The sequence below is a fragment of the Urocitellus parryii genome, chromosome 1, assembly GCF_045843805.1.
Source record: "Urocitellus parryii isolate mUroPar1 chromosome 1, mUroPar1.hap1, whole genome shotgun sequence".
NCBI classification, from domain to species: Eukaryota; Metazoa; Chordata; class Mammalia; order Rodentia; family Sciuridae; genus Urocitellus; species Urocitellus parryii.
This window is the reverse complement of record NC_135531.1, coordinates 163,297,780-163,324,982: the sequence shown is the minus strand read 5'-3', so window position 1 is coordinate 163,324,982 and position 27,203 is coordinate 163,297,780. Positions and strand designations below refer to the sequence as shown.

The 27,203-nt window shown below is 35.6% G+C and overlaps 1 protein-coding gene across 1 annotated transcript; it reads left to right on the top strand.

Moving 5' to 3' along the window:
• The first annotated feature begins 1,532 nt into the window (after window positions 1-1,532).
• On the top strand, window positions 1,533-27,203 carry LOC144256592 (uncharacterized). The gene is made up of 7 exons (XM_077801896.1): window positions 1,533-1,554; window positions 16,126-16,240; window positions 21,229-21,335; window positions 22,534-22,671; window positions 24,912-24,976; window positions 25,226-25,233; window positions 27,165-27,203. Exons 2-7 carry the CDS (start codon window positions 16,235-16,237, stop codon window positions 27,201-27,203), a joined length of 363 nt encoding a protein of 120 aa, XP_077658022.1. The 5' UTR covers window positions 1,533-1,554; window positions 16,126-16,234.

Here is a 27,203-nt window from a genome sequence, read left to right as displayed (position 1 = left end):
AAGTCTCCTGTCAATCAATGGCCACCAACACTGCAACCGCCTTTGATGTCTCTGAATCCGCTGCCGCCAGCCAGTCTAAGATCACTTGGAGGTCTTCTTTCTTGGCTGCGGCAGAAGTCAATGCCGTGCTAGATGTCTCCTCTCTATGCAAGGCCTGTTACCTCTGAGGTGAATTCCTTTGCTAACTCTGAGGTAGCTGCTGCTGAAAAGGAAGTGTCCTGTCAATCAACTGCCTCCTGCGCCGCAACAGCCATTGCTCTCTCTGATTCTGGTACAGCCAGCCTAAGATCACCTAGAGATCTTTTTTCTGGGTTGCCACAGAAGTCACTGCCATTCTAGAGGTCTCCTCTCTGGGCAAGGCCTGTTACCTCTGAGGTGAATTCCTTTGCTAACTCTGAAGTATCTGCTGCTGAACCGGAAGTGTCCGCGAATCAACTGCCGCCTTCACCGCAACTGCCATTGCTGTCTCTGATTCAGCTACAGGCAGTGTAAGATCACCTAGAGTTCTTCTTTCTTGGCTGCCGCAGAAGTCACTGCCTTGCTAGAGGTTTCCTCTCTGGGAAAGGCCTCAGTTACCTCTGAGGTGAATTTCTTTGCTAACTCTGAGGTAGCTGCTGCTGAACCGGAATTGTCCTGTCAATCAACTGCCGCCTGCACCACAACTGCCATTGCTGTCTGTGATTCTCCTGCAGCCAGCCTAAGATCACCTAGAGATCTTTTTCTGGGTTGCCACAGAAGTCATTGTCGTGCTGGAGGTCTCCTCTCTGGGCAAGGCCTCAGTTACCTCTGAGGTGAATTCCTTTGCTAACTCCGAGGTAGCTGCTGCTGAACTGGAAGTCTCCTGTCCATGGGCACAGCAACCGCGATTGCTGCCTCTGATTCCGCTGCCGCCAGCCTAAGGTCACCTGGAGGATTCTTTCTGGACTACCGCAGAAGTCACTGATGTTTTGAAGGTCTCCACTCTGGGCAAGGCCTCAGGTACCTCGCAAGTGTATTCCTTTGTAACTCAGTGGTAGCTGCTGCTGAACTGGAAGTCTCCTGTCCTGTCAATCAACCCCCGCAGGTACCCAACAGCCATTGCTGTCTCTGATTCCGGTGCCACCTGGCAGCCTAAGATCACCTGGAGGTCTTCTTTCTGGGCTGCTGCAGAAGTCACTGCCGTGCTGGAGGTCTCCTCTCTGGGCAATGCCTCAGTTACCTCTGAGGTGAAATCCTTTGCTAACTCTGAGGTGGCTGCTGCTGAATGGGAAGTTTCCTGTCAATCAACTGCCACTTGCACCGCTAACTCCATTGCTGCCTCTGATTCCGCTGCAGCCAACCTGAGATCATACAGAGGTCTTTTTTCTGGAAGCTACTGACACAGAAGAAACCACTGCCTTGGTTTCAACTGAAGCCTATAATGCTGCTGACCTTGGAGATCACCTAGAGACAATGCCCCCTCAGTTGCTATTGTAGCTACCGCTGCAACCACCACTACTGCTGACTCTCTGCCAGCAACCACCACCACTACCGCTGCTACCATATCTTAGAGGAGTACTTCGAGGGAAACTTAAGGTTTGGTTTCATGTGGCTGCACCCATTTGGGGACACCAGCCTGTGCGTGGTCTGGGTGCCAGCAGGTCTACCACCTCAAGAGCCTCTGTCTGGCGACTCCTGCTGGGACATGAGGTCCAGTGTGGGGGTGCCAGAGGTTTGCAGGAGCCTGTGGTCTTCCTGGTGAGAGTGCTGGTGACCATTGTCTTCTGCTGCTGATCTCAGAGTTGCTCCTTTGCATGAGTGTATCCCTCGTGATCTCTCAGCAAGTATGAGTAGCATTGAGATCTTGGGACTGCAGTGTGGCCAATCCTGAGGTATCTGAAGCTCAGATTGGTGGGATAGAGGCTGGGTTTGCAAGGGCTGATCTGGGTTTGGTGATCCCAAGAGATGTCAGAGATAGGGCTGAGAAACTGATGAACACTGACAGTTCGACTTTACAGCAAGATTTATTTTATTTTATTTTTTAATTCTCTAATTTAATTTTTTAATCTCTCTACCATATTTGGAACAGGTTGTTTTTTATGCATCAGTGTGTGGAAGACAATGATATATGAATGGTGTTTTTCATTTTTGTTGTATTCGTATGTCTTTAGTTTTTTTCTCTTTGTTTGTATTCTTCCTTTATCTTTTCTATTTTCTTGGACTTTCTTTCTCCAACCAACAGTCAATCTCTGTCAGTTATTATCCCACACTTCCTGTGAATTTTTACTTCTAGCTTCTATCTTCCTCCCTCGTGAATATTGCATTCTACACTACCTCTGTCCTCTCATTCACCATTTTAATCATAAATTGTTTTAGCAAATATTTTGTTTATTCTATAGATAGTTATTGAACTAATTATTTTGGTTCTATGTGAGAAAGCAGTAGATGCCTTAGTGGGAGTTATTAGGTTTAAGGGAGTAATTAGGGTATAAGGTTAAGTTATTGTGTTCATTGGGTCCTGTTGATATTGGTCTTACCAGTAAAGGCAAAGCACTCGAAACCTTCAGGGACACTATAGGTCTACAGGGTAGAATTTATCTTGACTTAGATCCATACTTTTATGTAGGAAAGAACACTAACAACATGAAAAAACAAGGGAATAAAGCACCCCAAACAAACCGATATGCTTCAACTACAGAAGCCACTGATAACACAGTAGAAGAAAAGTCTAAGAAGGAGTTCAACCATATATGGTTAAACTGATATGTGAAGTATAGTATAAGGATAGAAATCAAAGAAAAATACTGGATGTGAAAGACCACTTCAATAAAGAGTTAAAAAATAAAAATCCTCAAAATGAAGGAATTAGTAAACCAAATTATAAATTCAATTGAAAGTATCACCAACAGATTAGATAACTTGGAAGACAGAACCACAGACAATGAAGACAAAATATATAACCTTGAAAGTAGAGTTGAACATGTGGAGAAGTTGATAAGAAACCATGAACATAACATCCAAGAATTATGGTATTACATGAAAAGACCAAATTTAAGAGTTATCAGAATAGATAAAGGAGCAGAGATACAAATCAAAGTAATCCAAAATCATTCAATGATATAATAGCAGAAAATTTTTCAAACCTAAAGAATGGAATGGAAAATCAAATACAAGAAGCTTACAGAACCCCAAAAGTACAAAATTACAGCAGACCCACACCAAGACACATTATAATGAAAATGACTAACACAGAGAATAAAGATAAAATCCCAAAGGCTTTGAGAAGAAAATCAAATTACATTATAGGGGCGGGGGGGGCAATTCAGATCCAAACAGATTTCTTAGCCCAGATCCTCAAAGCTAGGAGGTCCTGGAATAATATATTTCAAGCTCTGAAAGAAAATGGATGCCAACCAAGAATTTTATATTTAGCAAAATTTTCAAATTTTAAAACAATCCATGATAAACAAAAATAAAAGAATTCACAACTAGAAAGCCTACACTACATAGCATTCTCAACAAAATATTCCTTGAGGATAAAGTGGGGGAAAAAGTGAAAACCAGCAAAGGGAGGATCTTTAGTAAAGTGACATTCAACCAAATGAGAAACTAAGACAAATCAAAAATCAGATATAAATCAAAATGACATGGAATACAAATCCTATCTCAATAATAACCTTGAATGTTAATAGCCTAAAGTCATCAATCAAAAGACACAAATTGGCAGATTGGATTAAAATGTAAGATTCAACAATATGCTGTCTTCAAGAGACTCACTTCATGGGCAAAGACTTCCACAGGCTGAAGGTGAAAGGATGGGAAAAAACTTACCACTCATATGGATTGCATAAACAAGTAGTAGTTTCCACTCTCATTTCAGATAAAGTAGATTCAAACCAAAGTTAATCAGAAGAGAAAAAGAAGGGAAGTATGTATAAGCAGAATATAACAATTATAAATATTTATGCCCCAAACAATGGAACATCCATGTACATCACACAAACCCTTCTCAATTTCAAGAGTCAAACAGACCAAAATACAATAATACTGGATGATTTTAACTCACCTCTCTCACTACTGAACAGATCTTCCAAACAAAAACTAAAAGAAAATTATAGAAATAAATAATACAATCAATAACTTAGACTTAACAGACATATTTAGGATATTTTATCCATCAATGAGCAAATATACTTTCTTCTCAGCAGCACATGGCTCCTTCTCTAAAACAGATCACATCTTATGCCACAAAGCAACTCTTAGTAAATACAAAGAAGCAGAGCTAATGCCCTGCATTCTAATAGACCACAATGGAAGAAAAATAGAAATCAATGATAAAATTAAAAAAAAACCAGAAGCTACTGTAACAAATGGAGACTAAATAATACACAATTGAATGATGAGTGGATAGTAGAAGATATCAAGGATAAAATTTTAAAAATCTTAGAGGTAAATGAGAACACTGATACAACATATCAAAATCTCTGGGACACTATGAAGGTAGTACTAAGAGGAAAGTTTATTGCATTGAGTGCATTCATTAAAAGAATAAAAAGCCAATAGATAAATGGCTTAACACTACATCTCAAAGCCCTAGAAAATGATGAACAAATCAATACCAAAAGCAGAAGACAAGAAATAATTAAAATCAGAGCTGAAATTAATGACATTGAAACAAAAAAAAAACAATTGAAAAAAATTGACAAAACAAAAAGTTGGTTCTATGAAAAACTAAATAAAATAGATAAACCCCTGGCATGCTAATGAAGACAAAAAGAGACAAAACACAAATTACTAAAATACAAGAAGAAGGAAAAATCACAACGAACATGTCTGAAATGCAGAAAAAAATGGAAACTTGCAAATTTATACTCTAATAAAATAGACATCGACAAATTTCTAGAGACATACTGAATGAGGAGGTCATACATGATTTAAATAGATCAATTTCATGTAATGAAATAGAAAATGCCATCAAAAGCCTACCAACCAAGAAAAGCCCAGGACCAGATGGATTCTCAGCCAAATTCTACAAGACTTTCAAAGAATTAACACCAATACTCCTCAAAGTATTCCATGAAATTTCCATGAAACAGAAAAGGAGGGAACCCTTCCAAACTCATTCTATGAGGCTAATATCACCCTGACACCAAAACCAGATAAAGAGCCATCAAGGAAAGAAAACATAAGACCAAATATCCCTGATGAATATATATGCAAAAATTCTCAATAAAATCCTGGAAAATCACATACAAAAACATGTTACAAAGATAGTGCACCATGATCAAGTGGGATTCATCCCAGGGATTCAGGATTGGTTCAACATATAAAAATATAAGCATAATGCATCATATTGATAGATGTAATAGAATTAAAATTAATAGACTTAAAAACAAGAATCATATGATCATCTTGACAGATGCAGAAAAAGCAATTGGCAAAATCCAGCACACCTTCATGTTCAAAATACTAGAAAACTAGGGATAGTAGGAACATACCTCAACATTGTAAAAGCTATATATGCTAAACCCAAGGCCAGCATCATTCTAAATGGAGAAAATTGAAATAATTCCCACTACAAACTGGAACAAGGCAAGGATGTCCTCTTTCACCACTTCTATTCAACATCATCCTTGAAACTCTAGCCAGAGCAATTAGACAAAATAAAGAAATTAAAGGGATACAAATAGGTAAAGAAAAACTCAAACTATCACTATTTACTGCTGACATGATTCTATATCTAGAAGATCCAAAAAATATCACCAGAAAACTTCTAGAACTAATACAGGAATTCAGCAAAGTAGTAGGATATACAATAAACACTTATAAAATCAATCATGTTCCTATAAGTCAGCAAAGAATCCACTGAAAGAAAAATTAGGAAAATGTCTCTATTCCCAATAGCCTCAAAAAATAAATAAATAAAATACTTAAGAATTAATATAACAAAAGAGGTGAAAGATCTCTACAGTGAAAACTATAGACCACTAAAGGAAGAAATTGAAGAAAACCTCAGAAGATAAAAAGATCTCCAATGCTCCTGGATAGGCCAAATTAATATTGTGAAAATGACCATACTACCAAAAGCATTATACAGATTTAATGCAATTTCTATTGAAATCCCATTGACATACTTCATATAATTAGAAAAAAACAATCATGAAATTTATTTGGAAAAATGAGACCCAGAATAGTTAAAAGTATCCTTAGCAAGAAAAGTGAAGCAGAAGGCATCACAATACCAGATCTTAAACTAAACTACAGAGCTATAGTAATAAAAATGGCATGATATTGGCACCAAAATAGACTTGTAGACCAATGGTACAAAATAGAGGACTCAGAAAGAAACACACATAAATATGGTTATGTCATACTAGACAAAGGTGACAAAAGCATTCACTGGAGAAAAGATAGCCTATTCAATAAGTGGTACTGGCAAAACTGGAAATTGGCACATAGCAAAATGCAATTAAACTTCTATCTCTCACCGTAAACAAAAATCAACTCAAATGGATCAAAGACTTAGGCACTAGAAAAGAGACCCTGTGCCTAAAGTGTCTAGAAATAGAAGAAAAAATAGGCCCAAATGTTCACCATGTCAGTATAGGATCTGACTTCCTTAACAAGATTACTAACAGGTAAGAAGTAAAATCAAGAATAAATAAGTGTGATGGATTCAAATTAAAGTTTTTTCTCAGCAAAGGAAACAATAAGATGATGATTGAGCCTACAGATTGGGAGAAAATCTTTATCACATCCCTCTCCAAAAAAAAAAAAAGTAAAAAAAAAATAACACAACCAATAAATGGACAAACTGACATTTCACAGAGGAAAAAATACAATTGATCAACAAATGTATAAAAAAAAGTTCAACATCTTTAACAATTAAATAAATGCAAATCAAAACTACTCTAAGATTTCATCTCACTCCCATAAGAATGGCAATCATCAAGAATACAGGCAACAATAAATGTTGGCGAGGATGTGGTGAAAAAGATACACTCATACATTGTAGGTAGGACTGCAAATTGGTGCAACCACTATGGAAAGCAGTATGGAAAGTCCTCAGAAAATTGGAACTAGAACCACCATGTGACTCAGCTCTCCCACTCCTTGGTTTATACCCAAAGGACTTGAAATCAGCATAATATAGTGACACAGCCACATCAATGTTTATAGCAGCTCAATTCACAATAGCTAGACTATGGAGCCAAACTAGGTGTCTCTCAATAGATGAATGAATAAAGAAAATGTGGTACACATAGTTCATGGACTATAACTCAGCTTTAAAGAAGAGAAAAATTATGGCATTTGCCAGAAAATGGTTGGAGTCCAAGAATATCATGATAAGCGAAAAAAGCCAATCCCACAAAACCAAGGATCACATGTTTTCTCTAATATACGGATGCTAATTCCACAATAAGGCAGGGGGTAGTTGGCAAGAATAACATTGCCTTAGACTAGGTAGAAGGAAGTGATGGGAGGGGAGGGGAGGGGATATGGGGATAGGAAAGATAGTAGAATGAAACAGACATTATTACTGTATGTATATATGTGAATGCATGACCAATATGACTCTACAACATGTACACTCAGAAAAAATGAGAAATTATATCCCACCTATGTGTGATATATATATCAATGTGCATAATCAAAGTGAATTCTACTATCAAGTAAAACTAATTAAAATTAATATAAAACGCATTATTGTTGATAAAATAAAATAAAAATGATACTATTAAAAAGTGAAACCAGACAAGGTAAGCCATGCCTCTAATTCCAGAAATCCAGGACAGAATCAGTAAAAGCACAAGTTCCATGCCAGCCTCAACAATTTACTAAGACCATGTCTCAAAATAAAAATAAGAATGTCTTGGGATGTATCTCATGGTAAAGTACCTTGGGTCCAATCCGCATTAATTAATAAATAAATTATTAATTACAAATAAATAAATATCAGGTTGAGAAGAATTTGTATGATTAACATAACTGCATCATTGTTTGGGGCATATATATATTTATGATATGTCTTGTTGGTGTATGGTTTCCTTGAGCAATATGTAGTGTTCATCTTTATCCCTTTTGATTAACTTTGGCTTGAAGTCTACTTTATTTGATATGAGGGTAGAAACCCCTGCTTGCTTCTGCAGTCCATGTGAGTGGTATGATTTTTCCCAACCTTTCACTTTGGTCCGTGTATGTCTTTTCCTATGAGTCTCCTGGAGGCAGCATATTGTTGGTCTTGTTTTTTTAATCCAATCTGCTTGCCTATGTCTTTTGATTGGTGAGTTTAAGCCATTAATATTTAGGTTTATTATTGAGACCTGGTTTGTATTCCCAGCCATATTTGATTATTTTTGTTATTTAACTTGACTTGATTTTCTTCTTTGATTATCTTTTCCTTTGGGGTACTACTACCTCCCTTTGATGATTTTATTATTGTTTTTCACTTCCTATTCATGGAATATTTTTCCAAGGATGTTTTGCAGTGCCAGTTTTCTAGCTATAAATTCTTTTAACTTTTATTTATCATGGAAGGTTTTTATTTCATTTTCAAGTCTAAAGCTTAATTTTGCTGGATACAAGATTCTCAGTTGGCACCCATTTTCTTTCAGAGCTTGATATATGTTGTACCAGGATCTTCTAGCGTTCAGGGTTTATGTTGAAAAATCTGCTGTTATCCTAGTTGGTTTTCTCTTATATGTAATCTAATTTCTTTCTCTTGTGGCTTTTAAAATTCTCTCTTTATTCTGTATATTGGGCGTTTTCGTTATTATGTGCCGTGGTGTGGATCTGATGTGCCTTTTTATATTTGACACCCTGTAGGCTTCTTGAATTTGGATTTCCAATTCATTCTTCACGTTTTGAAAGTTTTCTGATATTATTTCATTGAATAGATTGTTCATTCCTTTGATTTGGACCTCTATGCCTTCCTCTATCCCAATAACTCTTACATTTGGTCTTTTTATGGTATCCAATATTTCTTGACTGTTCTGCTCATGGTTTCCTATCATTTTTATTGTGTGACCTCTGTTCTTTTCAAGATTATATATTTTTCTTTCATTGTCTTATATCCTATCTTCCAAATGGTCTATTCTGTTGGTGATACTTTAATTTGAGCTTTCAATTTGGTTTAGTATTTATGGATTTTTTTGTTATTGTTGTTGTTGTTTTCTTTTTTAGAACCTCTATCTCCCTGTTGAGATGATCTTTTGCTTCCTGTGTTTGTTTATGTAGCTTTTTGTCAAAGTGATCTTTTACTGCCTGTATTTGCTCTCTTATATCTTCCTTGAGTTCACAGAACATTATAACCATGTATACCTGAACTCCTTATCTGTAATTTCTTCTGATGTGGCTGCCAATGATTCTAATAATTTGGTGTCTTGATTTATTTGGGACATTTTCTTTATTTTTCTTTTCGTGTTGCTCATGTGTCTTCCTTTTCATCTCTGTGGGTCTGGAGTGTTATTGGTTTTACCCTATAGGTTTATATTGCTCTTGTAGGGTTCCAAGACCTTTCCTTTGTGGGGGTCTTTTCCTTTGTGGGGAAGGACAATGTTAACAGAACCCAATATCAACAATATACCACCTAGGAACAACTTGTTGTTATTAACACGTTTACACTTTAGTCTCAATGTACAGAAATGTTGGATTCAATTATTATCTAAAATATAATCAGTAGTTTTGTAAAAAGGTTTACCGTTTCTGATGGTGGACAATGAACTGGGGGTGGAGTATAAGATAATATCATTAGGAGGTAGAATGTGAGCATATAGAGTTAATATACCTTAGGAAGTGTAAAAAAGAAATCTAATGGAGAGAGTTAGTAGCAAGAGAATAGACAGGAAGTAATTTAGGGTAGACAAGTACTTGGGAAGACAGTAGAATACATAAAACCAACACACATATGTATTTAGAAAAATGCACATGTTAAAATAGCAAATTATGGAAGGGGAAAGAAAAATGAAAGAAGAAAAAGGAAAAGAAAGAAAGGGCAGATACAATAACTCTATACTATATTATTCAGATGACTCTGTCCTCTAAGTCCTATTTCATGCAAAGTTCTTGTTTTCACATATGTTGGGGATGTGAGGGCCAGAGGATAGAGGAGTAGAAGAGGGAGAAAAAATCTCAAAGGACGAAACCAGGGTTGTTGCTAATTTTAGAGGTCTGTATCTTTCATGCTTCTCTTCTCATCCAATAGAAGGGGTTGTCTGTTGTAAGGTGATGTCTCTGCCCTCAGGAGGGTGGAGGTAACCAGGGTGGAAAGATTGGTCCTGGTGCAGGGATTCTGGAAGCAGGGAGTAGCACCTGCCAGCCCCTGCAGGGAGACTGCACCTCATGAGTCTCTTTTTAGGGGTCACTTCTATGACTTGAGCACCTGGTACTATCTCCGTATCTTGCCTGGAGAATCCCCAGTTCCTGGTCCTTCTGTTAGGCTCCAAACTTTCATCCTGTCTCCCTTAGCAGTTCTCAATTAAGGAACCTCTCACACAGGGGCTCCCATGGGAAGCTCCCTGGTTGCACTGCATACCTGTGTTTGGTAGCTACTATGTTGGGTTAACAATGCTGGAGAGGGGGTAAGGTTGGGATTTTGGTACCTGGCTGCTGAAGGTCTGATCTGGGAGCTGCCCCCACCTAATATGGAGATACTGTTGAGCCAAGATGGAGGCAGTCTTCTTTCAGTGCCAGCAAGTCTGGTGAGGCGGGGGAAGCTGGGCGATGGTGTTGTGCTGTGGGTAGGTAGCAGCTGAGTGACTTGCATGGGAGTAGAGTGAAGTCTTGGAGATCTGCAGATGTGTTGATAGGTGATTCTTCTAAGGTGCTCATGAGCCCTGCTATGGCTAGAACTTTGGGCTTTGAGTCCTGCTCCAATGCCAGGTGTCCTGATCTAAAACTGAGGCCCAGAACCCTGTGCAGAATCACAGTGCTGGTGATTTCTGCAGAGAGAAGGTGTATAGAGGTCTTCTAACACTCTCAGAGATGCAGTATTCTGACTAGGTGAGATCTGGATCACAGAGCAATAGAAGATGTTGCCTCCCTCTAGCCCTCCATCTTCCTCCCTCATAAAAAATAAATATCAGTGGAAAAAAAAGTCTTTCCTAAGCTTTACACCTTGCTACCATGATCCACAATAAATCATGGACTGATTACAGATTTAAAATGGGAAATTAAGTAGAAGAAAGCATATAAGGAAAGCTAATTCGATGGGAAGGGGCAGGGGGCAAGCAGAAATGTTTTTTATTATATATGGAGAATTTACTGGCTTCTCCTCAAAAGTTTGTGTCTCTGTTACTGCATGTGCTAAATTCCCCTAGAGCCATGCTAGGAACCAAGTGGATATGGGAGGGATATATAGGTTTGAGGAGACTGTGTTAAGCTAGTTTTCTTGGAAACCAGGCATTCAGCATCCTGATGTTCTGATCTACCCAGTCATCAGCCTCTGGTGTCAGGAAGGCTGCAGAGCAGGTACCCTGGACAAGTTCAGACTTTGAGCCATAACCTGGAGCCTCATCCCAGTGTCCTCAGCCTTCATGGAGGTAAACAACTACAGCTTGGAAAGGGCAGCTGTCTTGGAGGGGATATCCCCAGTGACACAGGGACAGCTGAACTGGCAGAATCTCATTCTTAGCCTATGGGTGTCTGCTCCATCTCAGGCAGGGTACTTCCTGGCATACTACAGGGCATGCAACATGGTGGAAAATCTCAAGCCATGACTCTAGGCTGCCTAGGACACTAGAACCCAGGGACTCCAAAGAAGAGCTGGGCCAGAGTATAGGCCCCAAAGAGAGTGAGTCCAAACATCACTCCACCCTCTCTAAACTGCAGACTGGCCCCTGGGTCTTGGGGACTCCAGGTGGCCTGCCATGAATGTTGGGTGCAGCAGGGTGGCCTTGGAGGTAGTGAATCTACATGCCACAGATTGTCCTTCCATAAGCTCAGGTAGGTCTTCTCCTTGCACCATGCTCAGTAAGTTTTGTTTTGCCACCATGAGGCTTAAAATTCATCCAGCTCTATCTCTGCTGCAGCAGCAGCAGCAGCAAGCTGTGATGTCAAGGTGAAACTTTCCTTCCCCCATCAATATTGGATGTATTGGGCCTGAGGCAACCACTTTTACTCTAGCGCCACCTATCCTACACTTCTATCTACTACTGGACAGAAGAGCCAATAGCTGACTAGGTGGTGAATCTGCCAGGAGCCAATCACTGGTGGCCTAGCTGATTCTATCCAGCAAGAGGCCATGCCCCCCACAAAGAGTTCTGTTTATTGGTGTTGCCTGGCAACGGCTATTTTACTGTGGAGAGATACTAATCTCGCAGCGGCTATACTGTTGGGTGCTTCGCAGCGATTTAGTTCAGCTTATCTTTAATTTCAAGAATCCGAGTTGGAGGCAGAGGAAGCCTCCTAGGGGAGCGAGTATCCAACACCTCACAATGAGCTCCGCCTGGAGGAAAATTGCTGCCTACCGCTTGGAAAATGAGATTTACAAATTTCACGAGGCTGTCAGAAATGGTGACTTACGTCGAGTGAGATATTGCCTAAGTCGTGGAGGAAGTCACGTTAATGACACAGACAGAAAGTACAGGTATGGGATCTGGGAAGTCAGGGGCTGAAGGGCAAGGGGCCAACTGGGGAAAGCATGGTAATGGGTCTTCACTATTGAAGCTGTGCCCATGGGGGCAGAGCAAGAGTGAGACCAACCCTTCTTTCAACAGGATACCTGACTTTCATACCCCCATGGAGGTTTCTGTACCAGGTACCTGCAAACCTTGGATGTCTAGCACTCAGGCAGACTTAATGAGCAGTAAAACAAAAACAAATCTGTAGCTGGTTTCCCAGGGGCATATAATTCCTAATTGTTAAACTAATTGTTTAACGATTAAGTACATACAGCAGTTTATTGTTAATGTACACATTTTCACAAGTAGGTCACATACATTGTAGAAAAGTGCATAATGAGAAAAATATTACTCATGATATAGCAACAAGAGGACTAAAAAAATTCTTCAAATATAACCCACCATCTGTTGTCTACTGAGGAACCTTTATTAGAACTCTTTGAATTAAGAACATGGCTCCACGTTTGTTGCTGTTCTTTTGGTTTTTACCTTAATTCACACTAGTACATTTAGGAGGAACACTTTCACTCCTCACTAGATATTACTTATTTCTCACATGCCTAATCCACTAGTTCATCAAATTCTGAAGGATAACTTGATGTCATCTTCATTAGCCAACCAACTTCATAGCAAGGCTTGTTGAATAGCTCTGAATTTTTTGCAAATATTTCATTCACTTAAGTTACTTTTTAAGAGAGCAGACAATAGAGTTCACTGGCAGCTTTCCCACTTTCTGAGCATCAAACACATGTTGCTTTCCTAATTTTGTACCACTTCAGGCAGATTACACTTTTAAAAAATGTGCCAAAAGCTTTCTGCACAAAATTGTTGATTCCCCTGTTCCAATATACTTTCTGAAGTTATCTCTTACTGTTTATTTGTTTATTTAAACAGAGAGAGCAGAGCATTGGTCCACAGGATCAGGCAGTGTAGGCCTTCAGTCAGAAGAACAAGAGAGCAGCAAACAGAAGGTTCCCAGGCTACACAAGCTGCCTGATTCTCCCCTAATGTCCCTTGCTCTGCCTTGTTCTCAAGGGAAAAAAGGCTATCCATAGTAGGTCTGTGCCCTGGTGACAGTGTTTGTGAAAAGGAATACTCATTGTCTCCATGTGTTTCTATGGTTACCAATTTCACAAAAATTTTAAAATAAAAAATTAATTAAAATATCAGGGTTATAACATTTTTGAGTCCCACCTGCTTGCAGTATTTAAGATCATGATGACACTACGAAAATGTTTATGTAGTAGACAAAGTCTTGCCAATCTGGGTATCAAAATACATTGTAAACTTTTATGAATTACTTCTTTGCCAACAGCCAAAATATAAGTGAGTACGTCAGGATAAAATACAAAACATGAAAATATCTGAAAGAATATTTAGTATACTAAAATTGTTGGGTAGAAACATATACTTTTTAAATGTTGCACAGAACTTAGCATCAAATCATCTATTTGAGGAGTGAGTCTTAAGTAGCTGAACCTTAAGCTGCAGAGTAAGTACAACTTCTCTGCATCCTCAAAATTTTGTAGCTCTGAAATATATTTCATTTCTTGTTAAATTAAATTCCTTCTCTTACCAGAAACACAAATATTTTTTCCTATGTTCATATGTTACTTGAGCATCTGGAAAAAGAGTACCTTGTTCAATATAAGTCATTTTGGCTTTAGCAAACTCAAGGCCAGGCATTCAATCCTCAGCACCATAAATAAATAAATAAATAAATAAATAAAAGATTTTTAAAAGAGGTTGGAAAAAAGAAGTCTTCTTTTAATTTCTTTCTTTCTTAGGAAAGTTCTTGCAAATATAAAATGTATAAAGAGGCATTTGTGTTTTCTTCTAGTACATTTCTATGTAGAAGCAAAGGGGAACTTTTCATCTGTGCTTATAGATATTATTACATTTCTTATAGATATGTTTTGTTACAAACATGCAATTATGGGTTAATAATTCTGTTTTAGTGGCATGCTGATAAAAATTAAAACAAGTAATAAAGGTTATTACCACTGCCAAATTATTGCTTTCCTTCATAATTTGTGCTTAAAAAACTGAACTCAAGTATACTTATCTGTTCTTTTATTTTATTCATTTATACCCATATTCTGAATACCTAGTCTGTAATTGACATAATGACTCTTAAAAGCTTTATGTTTGATTGATCAGAAATTTAAAACTTCAGAGATAGGACTCAATTTCAAGTAAAACTTTTCCTCTTCCATTTTAAACAGAAGCACTCTGGTGGTAGGAAATTATAAACTGCCCATTTCAAAAGTTAAGACAGTGTTAAAAACTGAACATTGGAAGTATATGATTTATGTATTTCCTGTAAATCTAAATATTGAATAGATTAAACCATGCTAATTCATTTGAGTCCTACATTTCCTTTAGCTTTAAATTACTTTAAAAAAAGAAAAGCAAGGATTACTATGGTTTTAATTTGGTCTTTTATTATTGTTTTATCGTTCATCTGTCCTTACCTATAGTTTTTTTTAACAACTAAAATTAATTTAAATGCCACTCATATGACTATAACCACTGTAGACCTCTTGTGTGTATCACATTTTACTTAAGGTAAGGTACTGTGTGATGGTCCTTTATTTCATGTACGAATAAAAAAATTGAATGCTGCCATTATACTTGAAGTGGCTTTCCAATGTCAGTGATGTCAAAATGATAGAAAAACAGAGCATCTAAGACTAATTGAAATACATGGTCGCTACAGGATATTTGTAAAATCACTATAATAGTACTTCTTCATTAAGTGAAATACTTTTTTGATTTATAGTAATAGTAATAATTACAATAGACAACAATTATTGAGCTGTTGCTTGTGCTAGAAACTGTTCAAACATTTTACATAGATTTTAATTTTAAGCATCACATTATCATCTCAGTAGGTAACTACGAATTTTAATCAGTATTTTATTGGAGATAAAATTGATGGATAGGAGAACTAAATAGCATGTCACAGAGGTTAAAGTAGAATTCAAGCAAATGTTGAGCTAAATTCAAGGTCCATGCTCTTTCTAGGAAAGTAGGACACTCTGGGATGGGATATAGCTCCATGGTAGAGACTTTATCTAGGAGGCTCCAGGTCCTGGTTTCTATGCCATCACCAAAAAAACAAAATAATCAAAAATAAAAGATCAATGGGACCAGACCCAGTAGCTCATGCCTATATTTCTAGTTACTTGGGAGAATGAAGCAGAAGCATTGCAAGTTCAATGACAGCCTGGGCAACTTATGGAGACTCTGCCTCAAAATTTTAAAAAAAATCATAATAATAAAAATGGGCTTAGGATATGGCTCCTGGATTAAGTGCTCCTGGCTTCAGTCCCTAGCAGTATTCAAAAAATAAAGACAAAAGAAAAAAAACAGAATAGGCTGCTCATTTATTAACTTAGTGTGTACTAACAGCTAGTAAATATTGTACTTTCTTTAGAAGATAGTAGAGGACTTGCATACTATTTAATGTTGATAATTGCATAAATAATCATGTATTTTGAGAGCATGCTTTATGAACTTCTAACAAAGCCTCTTGCCTTCATAGGACTGCTCTACATTATGCCTGTGCCTTTGGCCACCCAGAATTGGTGGCTTTTTTATTGAAGAAAAAATGTAATATTCACCTCTGTGACCGTGATGGCAACACACCATTGATGAAGGTAGATGTAGCCAAGAATATCTGCAGAAAAAAATGATAGAAATGCTTAGAAGAAAAAGTGATTAATTCTATTTAATATGATTAATTAGTAAAACATATGAAATATTTTTCTTGGATTGTCAAAATTTACAGTTTATTTCTTGGTATAAACCCAACAGGCCCTACAATATCTGCAAGAGAAATGTGCAACTATCCTTTTAGAAAATGGTGCCGATCCAAATGCTCACAACAACCAAAATGAAACTCCTCTTCACTTTGCTGTTTCTCTGAAGAAAACATCACTAGCAGAAAAACTGCTTTCACTCAATGCAAATATAGAAGCCACAACTACGGTATACACCAAACATGATTATTTCCAAAATATTTAAAATATGTTTGTTTTAAGTGTGACATTCTTCAACAAATGTGGGTTTTTAAGCAGGGTTTTCTTGATCAGAATAGTAACGTTGTTGAAATTTCTGTCCATCGTCTTCATCATTTTTATCTCATGAATTTATTTAATTTACATCTAAGCATTGTGTCCATATTTAAAATTAAGATGACTGAGGCAGAAATCTGGAACCAAATGAGGTCCCCTTTGAGCCATGTTACTGTGTGGTGTGGTGGGCAGAGAGTGCCTCCTACATAGCATAGATGAGTGTTCTCTAGTTTGTGGCTGGCAAAATGTAGCATTCACTCAGATGATCTATATTTCCTCAATAAATAAATATACAACTCTTGTATTATAGTATATTTTTATAAAGAATTCATACTTTTCTTGGTATTTTATCAATTAAAAGAATTTGGATTGTATAACAAACTATAAAAATCTTTGAAATGGGATTAAATTTTAGAATTTAGAAATTGGCAATTTTCTTTCTTTTAAAATTATTATTATAGTTTTATAATTATAAATGGTACTTTGGTTTACTTTGACAAACTTATGTGCCCTGAGTTTCCTCTCTTTTGTTCCTCCTTGGATTCTTGTTGATAGTTCAGGGGATTTATCTCCTCACTTGTTTGGGATAAAGTAATGTCAGGGAATGTTTAGTTCAGCAGCACATTTTTTAACTTGTGAATTCTTAGTGTCCCTGTGGCTTCTCAACACATGACAGAATAGGGTTGAAAGAAACAGTAGTGATAACTGTTCCAAATAATATACCACAGAGTTAACATTAATACCTAGATCCTGCTCTGACGTCTCAACATTAATGTAGCCATAAAGAAGAGTAGTGAATTTAGCAATTGTCAAATTATAAACAATAACCATGAACTAGCTGTGGCTTTAAAGCCAATAGCAGGTGTCAGTCATATAACCTACAATATTAATGATTGTATTAGCATTAAAGGTGGGGGGCAGGAGCTACAATGTTAAAAATGCAGTTAAGTAGAAAAAAAGAAATGCCTTAACAAAGTTAGTTAAGATTTATAAGAAAGTGAACAGAGAGAGTGCAGAAGATATTTGGCAGTAATGTTTAGAAGAAGATAAGGAAAATAGAAGAAAAAAGGTATTGGAAGAGAGGGAGAGAGAACAATAGAATTTGGTTGTTACCAGAAGATAAGAAAGAATGAGAGGGCTGGGATGGTTATGCAGTCGTGGAGCACTTGCCTAGCACATATGAGGCACTGCATTTGATCTTCAGCACCACATAAAAAATAAATAAATAAAATGAAAGTATTGTGTCCATCTACAATTAAATATTATGTACTAAAATTATGTATAACTTTTAGTTATGTATTGATAGAGCAAAGGAAGTGGGTGTTAACCTCTTCCAGCTTTTTTTTTTTTTTGTTACTAGTTGGAGTGGCCTAAGATTTAAGCTGTTTTACATAAGAGATATTTTCTTCTTTCCTGCATGAAGTCGGATGAGTTAGTAGTGTCCATTAGAACCAGTTTTATGCAGTCCTGGGCTACCACTTCTGCAGCTTTCTTTAAGGGATGTTCTAGCTGCTGGCACTGAGATCTAGTTGGCCTCAGGTCTAATTAGGTTTTGTTGCACCTGGCTTTCTTTGAAGAAACTAGGTTGACCTACTCTTAGGCTACACAGCAGCCAATTTCTTCAATGGATCTGGTTCTCAGAAGCCTCTCAAGAAATCTAATTGTGGTTCATGGGGGATGATTCTACAATCACTGGAGTCCCAGAGCATAGCCTTTCTGGATTTAGGCCTTGACTGCATTCCCCCTCAACCACTCATATTGTTAGCCCCTTTCAGATGGTCTTTGAGCTGCCAAACACAAAGGAGAAATGAATAGAACTCCCCTTTCCCCTTCCAACAGAGCATGATTTTTAAGCATGTAGTGCAGTCTCTGGATCACATGAGTTTAGTCAGTGTTTCTGATGTGAGATTTCTCTGAATCAAGACACTCCAAAGATTCAGCTTGCAATGCAAGCTCCTTTACCCCCCCCCCCTGTAAGTCAACAAGTCTGTGCCAAATCCACTTCTGGCAGCCATTGGTTATGGGCTATGGCACTTTCTTTCTTCAGTTTTTTTGCACTCAAATTTTGAAATCCCTAAGTCTCTTTGAATGTCCAATATTTAATTTTGGTGAAATTTCTCCTTCACCTACCTAGCCTGAGAAGCTATATACCCACTTATTTGGTCTTTTAACACAGCACAGCTTGGAATGCAGCTTCCTTTATTCTGCTATCTTCCAGTTCTCATAAATTAGAATTTTAAACACATTTTCTTATGTATACTATACAAATCATATTCCCATTGGAATTTTTAAAGCCTGTTTAGGTTACACATTGTTATAAATAAAAAAAAAACAATTATTCACACTGCAAGCAATATTATCTCTTTCTCTTCAGTTTTGTCCCTTAAAAATGCAATTGGTTTAGTGTCTTTCATTATGCAAAAAACAGTTCATCGATATAGATCACTATGAAGCTCATCAATATGCAAAATTTCTGAGTTACATTTTGCCTCAATTTATAAATTGTTTTAAGTAGCAACTAAAATGGCATAAGAGTAAAAGAATCTTGAAAACCAGATGTTCATTAGGGTCCCAGAATTACCATTAAAACTGAGGATATATGTTATGATCTTATTTTTATTAGATTGTAATAGTTATACATAGAAGTTGAATACATAGTAGTATATATAGTCATTGTTATACTTAGTAGTTTTGTCAGGTTTAATCCCAACAAAATTATACATGCATGGAATTTGATTTCAGTTCAAGATTCAGTTCCTTTCCTGACCCTCTCTCCCTCTGTCCTTCCTGTCCTCCATTGTTCTCTTTCCTCTACTCTGATAGACATATGCTCCCTTCTCTATTTATTTAGTTTTGATTGGTTCTTTTTACTTAAACAGAAAGATGAAATTTCCTGTGTTATATTTATATATGCACATAACATAATTTTTGAAGAATTCATTATTTGTTGATTCTCCTTTGTTATCCTTCTACTTGGCACCTCAATCTTCTCCTACTACACTACTGATCTTCCCTGTATCTTTTTGATATCCTATCCTTCCTTCCTCCTTTTCTTCATTTTACCCTAGCTTCCACATATTAGAGAATACATTCAACCCTTGAGTTTCTGAGTTTGACTTTTTTCACTTAACATGATATTCTCCATTTCCACCCACTAACTAGCAAATTCCATAATTTAATTATTCTTTATGGGTGAGTAGAATGACATTGTGTATACATACAACAATTTCTTAATCTTTTCATCCATCAGTGGGCATCTGGGTTGATTTTACAACGTAGTCATTAAGAATTGGACTACTATAAACTTGAAGTAGCTATATCACTATAGTATGCTGATTTTATTTAGTTCTTTTACAAAAATAATCAGGAGTGAAATTTCTTGGTTCTATTGGGGTTTGATCCCTAGATTTTTTAGGAATATTCAAATTGCTTTGCAGAGTGAACATACTAGTCTTCAGTGTTTCCAACAATTACAAATGTTCCTTTATCCACACAACCTTGCCAGCATTTATTGTTGTTTGTATTCTTGCTCATTACCATTCCAAATGGAGTGATATTATCCCTTATTGTAACATTTCTCTGATTGCTAGAGATGTTGAACATTTGTTTATATATTTGTTGTTCATTCATTTTCTTCTTTTGAAAAATGTCTCCTCAGTTCATTTGCCCATTTATTGGAATAGGTTGTTTTGGGGGTATAATGTTGTGTGTGTTATATATTCTGGATGTTAACCCCCTATTAGTTGAGTAGCTGACAGACTTTCACTGATTCCCAGGGAGAATATATTTTTGTATTCATCTTTATAACATGGAAGGTAAATATTTTTTATCTAATAATAGCAGAAAACAATATTCAATTCTTTCCTTTAAGAAAAAAACAGCATAGTCTACTCAAAGTCTATTCTTTCAATTCAGAGCCCACTTCTTTTGTGAAAAATTTGGAGCACAAATGCCTGATATTGGTATGTGGGATTATGACACCATAAATGGAATAGAATCAAGAGGACTTCAGTAACATGAAGAAAACTTTCATGTTTATTGGAAAGTATATACCTGCAATTTTAGTTCTTCACATGTAAATGTTTGCTATGAAAAAATAAATGTTAAAGAAGTGTTAAGCAATACTAAATATATTTCTGTAGTACTGGATATATAATGCACAGTCTTGTAAAATTTCTCTAACAGTGAATCAAGGAACATTTCTGATAAGGGTTGGTATTTCTGAAAAAGTATGTATTCTTTGGTATGTAGATTAATAAACCCTGATGATATAGAGTTAAAAATTTGGCTTATTAAATATAATATTTAAATCCTTCACTAATTGTTTTAGGGTACAGGACTATTGAGAAAAGAGGTCTCTGTCTTCAAGAAATGACTAGAGTTTATGTGGCCACTCTAAGTAGAGGAGAGGCATTGCAAAGTTAAGGGTCAGAAAATATAAAAGTGGAATGAAATGAGAAGGAAGAGGTTATTCTTAATTTACATTATTTGTTATATTGTTTGTTCAGACAGCACTTTGTAAGAGGTTCAGTTCAGTTGAATAATTTTGTAAACTTTTTGTTGTTTTCCAGAGTGGCTATACACCACTTTTGCTTGCCATACAGCAAAACAGACAGCAGATGGTTGAAACATTAATTCAGAACAAAGCAAATATACATGCAGTTGACCAGAAGGGAAGGTATAGTATTTTATATACATATTATATAATTTATATAGTAACAATCACTCAAGGAAAAAGACTTGTTTAATGGGAAGGTCAATATTAACATATTTAGAATAGAGTGATATAAAAACAAACCATAATTAAGGTAAAAAATCAACTATTCAAATTGAGAAATACAACTAAGTACATTAATATGATTCAAAATTATTGGCAGATATTTGTTATTAGTTTGTTGGTCACATGATTTTGTATTAACTAAAGAGTTTTACTATTATTATTAGTTTTGTACAATATGGAGTTTTAGTTTACGTTTTGGTTTCTATTATATTTTTAACTTCTGTGTCTTGATTTATTTTTCTTTTGGAAAAGATGTATTGATCATAAGTAGTCATTGGAAATTATTTTTTTATTTGGTTGACTGTTCTAAATTGCTTTCCATGTAGAATATTGATGTTAGTTTATTCCTAAGTGTTTATTAATTGCTACTGCCAAATGCTGTTCATTTTTAAAATATTTTGGTGCTTTTGCTTTTAATTGGAAGATACAGAGGGAAGGACGTAGCTTTAAAGAAATAAATATTTTCTTTAATAAATATAAGACATAGGCAGGTTTTAAAAAGAAAAAAAAGCCCTAGATTCTCACACAGTTGGATTTTATTCCTAGCTTTTGTAGTACATCAACTTAAAAACAATACTTATGACTAAATATATTTCCTGATATGAAAAATAGGATAATACATGCTTGAAGGATGATTGTGAAATTGTACATATTGCATTGAATTCAATGTCTAGCAAATACTTATCAGTACCATTAATTGAAATAATGACTTTTATTTTTATTATCATTATTAGCATGCAAATAGCCTTTTCTGCTTGACCTTTAGCTGACTGTGAGTTACAGTATATTGTGTCACACTAGGAAGGAAATAGAGCTTTCTTCATTGAAAGTTTTACCAATTTCAGATAAAAGACCTCATCATAATTACTGTGAAGGATTTTAAGTTTGTTAACATCTCCCTCATTGGGAAAAGAGATTTTCTGTTTTTTCCTTTTAGACTTTGAGATGATTTGCAAAAGTAAATATTTGTTCTCTTAGATGATTATGTCTATTAGTATCTGAAAAGTAAGATGTCGAATTGGGAAAATATTATAAATTAGCTCTTTGAATAACTTTATTAAAATACTTAAAGTTGAAGTTATCTCTCTTATTATAGAACAGCCCTCATGATTGCTTTGGAACAAAAATCAAAATACATAGTTGAGATGCTTCTTCAGAGAGGTATTGATGTCTGCGCTGCAGATAACTTTGGGCAGATGGCATTAGCTTATGCTATTAAGAGTGGTGATAGAAGGTGAGTATTTACATTAAAATACTAATCAATATTGATTGGAGGCTGAAAATAATTAAAACTATTGCATTTTACACATGAGGTGAGATTTTATAGTACAGCTATATGTGGAATGATAATAAGTTATTAGAGTTAATCAGGCAGGAACCCTGCAAAAGTCTAGACAAAAATAGTGATGAATGTAAGAGTCTTCTCAGAGGTTCCTTTCTTCTCCTTTTTTTTTTTTTTTTTTTACTTTTTCCCTTATACATGCTAGTAAGTTGCTCTACCACTGAGATACATCACTCATCAGCATCTTAGGATTATTTAAAAACTTTGTCATTATGATTCCCAGTCTTATCTCTTTCATTCCAAGTATAACTCCTCACTGTGGAGTAGAAATAGTGTCACACTTTGATTTTTATAATTAGCTATTTGGGTCTTAAAATGCCCAGTTGAGCAGAAAATATTTTTACCCTCCTATGAAAGTTAGCTTTTCTACCACCCTTCTTTAATTTTCCAAGGACCTGAGAATTTCTGTAAAGTCTAAAGAGTGGGCAGAAGGACTTTTAAAATGTTAATTTTCCTCTGTCAATTCTTTGCTGTGGTGTTGCTGTTAGAACTGGCTCTTCAGTTTGTGATGATTAACTTTTACTACAAAATGTCCTGATTGATTCCCAATCCCTGAGTATTCATGGTAATGCACACTTAGATTTAAAAATTATGCTATTTTTAGTTCATATATACATATGCTTGTTTATTCAGCTATTATTCCCAAACAGCAGAATTCTGTTTTGGCAACTTGGCCTCCTAGCTTTAGCCACACACATATTAAGAACTCTGGCCCTGTCTCACAACTCAAACCTTTATGTGGAACAACCCCCAAGTTAGCCTAGACCTTCCTGGTGCATTATCCTTTGAGGACTTTGTCTTTTCTTGCATAATCTAATCATTCAGAACTATCAGATAGCTTCAAATAATATCACTGAAGAGATAAGAATTTCTAATCATCTTTCCTAAAATATCTGTTCTCAAAACCTCTCATCCCTTGAAGTATATTTTCTTTTACTGCAGGAGGCCCAATATTAATGTTTCCCAGGTTTGATGTGTCTAGTGATTTGATTTCCAAAGTAAGAAAATTTCCCAAACTATTGCAATCAGTCTAAAGTTTTCAGAATATATCAAGTTCTCCCTTACAAGGAAGAGATAAGTTCTCTGAGCTTAAAGTAGATTCATTGAATCTTAGAGCGCTAAGCCTCATTATGACTTATTAGTATCCATGTGTAAAGAGGATTTGGTCTTCCAAGTCAGTCAGAGCACAACATGGGGATTTAGCTTCCTCTAAAAATTATCCAATGATTCTTTTCAACTAGGTGGAGAAGAAATAGTAGCAGTCCAAGCCAATTCTTGGCATTGGTTAATTTCCCATTTTTGGTGTTATTGATTAGTTTCACAATAGGGGATGAATATATTCTCTAAAGAGATGTGATACTTATAAATAAATTGTTATAAATTATTTAATGTCTAATTTGCCCTGAGACATAAAGCACAAAAAAGACTGCAATCAATAACCAAAATTAGAACTCAAAAGCATTTTTCAGTAATTTCAACACTTGAATATTAGAACCTGTGAAGAATACACATTGGTTTATTTGGGATTCCAATTATAGTTGAATAAAAAAATCAAATTATGCCATTATTTTCCTATTTCTTTTGACATGTTTTAATATTACCTCATTGAGTCTTCCTAACAACTTTGTAAACTAAAGTGGTACAACCCTTATTTTTTAGAAGAAGCCCTTAATTTTAAAAGAAATTAATTGTGCAAGAAGAAAGAGCTATTATTTACATGACATTTTCTGAGTTCTAGCTATATCAGTTAATATACTTACCTATATTGTTCTCAATTCATGATCATTTTATCTTACTTTGTTTTCTTAATATAAGCTTATGGGTGCAATGGCATGTGTATTTACCACAGCTTCTTGGGGGAGAGAATGAGGCAGGAGAATTGCTAGAACCAAGGAATTCCAGACTAGCCTGTGCATCATTGTGAAATCTCATCTCAAAGACAAAAGAAAACCAAACAATTTACAAATAATTGTCAAGTTAATAAAATGTATGGGCTTACAGATTTGAAGTGCATATTATAAAGCTCTGATATAAGATCTAATATTGTTTAAAATACTATTATATATTGAATGTTTGGTTATTATTTTTATATCAATATTAAAATGCTAATTTGATTAATTTTTTATCTATAGCCTCAAGGAATTAATTCTTCAATATATGAAAGTAGAATCTAAACATCCTGAAAATATCAACCCAGGTACGACTTCTGAAAGTGAATTGATCATGATATTAATGGCTTATATAAGAAAAGTAAGAGTATGCCAGGTGCAGTGTTGGCAAGCCTGTAATTGGGTGGCTCAGGAGGCTGAGGCAAGAGGACTGCAAGTACAAAGTCAACCTCAGCAATTTAGCAAGGCCCTAGGCAATTTAGCAAGACACTTTCTCAAAAATTACAAAAGGACTGAGATGTCTGTCAGTGGTTAAGCTCTCCTGGGCTCAATTCCAGGTAACAAAGTAAGTAAATAAATAGGAGTAAGAAAGTTTGGATTGCAAAGGAACAGTGGAAAAATTCATGTGTTACATTCATATTGTTCTTAATTTTTTTTCTTAATAATCTAGAATTCATGATTATTTAAGCCATTAATTGTAGGAAATTTATAATCAGAAATGATATTGTCTGAAGAAATTTTAGGCTAACTTAATCTTGGCCCCTGAAATCTTATATTTATGTGCAGAAATAAGTAAAAATATTCAAATTACTATGTTGTCTTTCCTATATAATGATATTGTAGCAAAGTGGACTTGTAATAAAAAGAGATGTTCTATTTTTATTATATATATCAACTCTTACTCTGTATACAAATCCGTGGGATTTTACAGTGATATTTTCATACATATGTAAATAGTACTTGAATCCCAACCACTTTCCCTACTTCCATTTCTATCTGTCCCTTCATTTCCTCGTCCCTTTTTACTTTTCCTCTTCCCTAATAACCCCTTTTACATTTCCTAGTCATTCTTAATTTGTTTTCAAATTGCATATGTTATAGAGAATGTGATATTTGATTTATGTTTCTGACTTATTCTGCTTAACATAATAGCCACCCTTTCCATCCATCTTAAGTTTTTGTCTTTGTTTCTTTCTTTTCTCTTAAGGGCTTGAAATATACCATTTCATGTTCCCTGGCCTTCAAAGTTTCTGTTGATAACTCTTATGTTCTTTTTATGAGTTTATTCTATAAGTGGTTTGGTCTTTTTTAGGGCTTTCAATGTACTTTGGGCAATTTTTATAAACCAACGTGGAGAAGTTCTATTCTGGTCATGTCCATTTGGTGTTCTAAATGCTTCCTGTATCTGGACATCCATAGCATTCAAAAAAATTAAGAAATTTTCTGCTATTTTTTTCTCCAAATAAATTGCATTGCCTATGAGCCTGTACTAATACATCATTGTCTATGTTCATAATTCATGAGTTTAGTCTATAAATCAGGTACCAAGGACTTTGTATATTCTGTTTCTTCTTCTTTTCATTGTCATAACTAACTAAAGGTGACATTCATCATTGCCTTCCAACTCTGATATTTTTTCTTCTGCTTAATCTAGTCTATGATTGAAAATTAGACTTATATTTTTTTAAAATTTGAAATATTAAGCTATTTATTTCCAAGATTGCTGTTTGATTTCTTTTAAGAAGCTCTATTTTTGCACTGTTCTCTAATGCCTTGTAAGGTTTTTATTACTTTATTCATCTTCTATTTGTATCATCTTTGAATTCATACATTATTTTTAATATCTTTTTAATCCTTTTTCTGGCATTTTGTCTACTGCAGTGTCATTGGAATCAGTTGCTATAGAGTTATGAACATTTAGAGGATCCATGTTACCTTATTTGTTCATATTTCTAATATTTGTGCTAAATTTTGTGCATCCATGGGTATGTATTTTTCTTCCACATTTATGTGAGAATCTTCTTAGGAAATAACCTTCTCTTGATGATGTATCCTGGGCTACTGGTTTATTTTGTCGAGACTATTTCCAAATTATCGACTCTGTATTATAGACTTTTATGTTTTACCTGACTGTGATTCATGGGTTTTGTCACAGTTTGTACTATCATAGCCTGAAGGACCAACTTTCTTTGTCAATCTTGTGAGAATGGAGTCACATCATGTAGGCAGTGGATTATGTGGGCTGCATTTTTTGTGGTCATTACTGTAGCCTTGTCCATAATTTTCCATCTGCAAAGGCATGGGAGAGACCTAGTGCCACAGTCCAGCTGGGAAAAGTAACCCAGAGGTGACAAGAAACTGAAGATTGAAGCAGGAACTGAAGGTAGCTGAAGTTAACTGCTTTATTGAGGAACAGCAGAGGTATATATATCTAACTGATTTACATAAAGCATGACCCAATCAGCATCATCCAATCATAGCATTGCTCCCCTACAGATACAGCAATCAGCCAATAAGGAGTCCCCACCATCTTGA

Excerpts from the sequence above, each read along its gene's own strand:
- LOC144256592 (XM_077801896.1), top strand. Across the intron at positions 21,336-22,533 it reads GCAGTTGACCAGAAGGGAAG|AACAGCCCTCATGATTGCTT; the intron begins GTATAGTATTTT and ends CTCTTATTATAG. Across the intron at positions 22,672-24,911 it reads ATTAAGAGTGGTGATAGAAG|CCTCAAGGAATTAATTCTTC; the intron begins GTGAGTATTTAC and ends TTTTATCTATAG.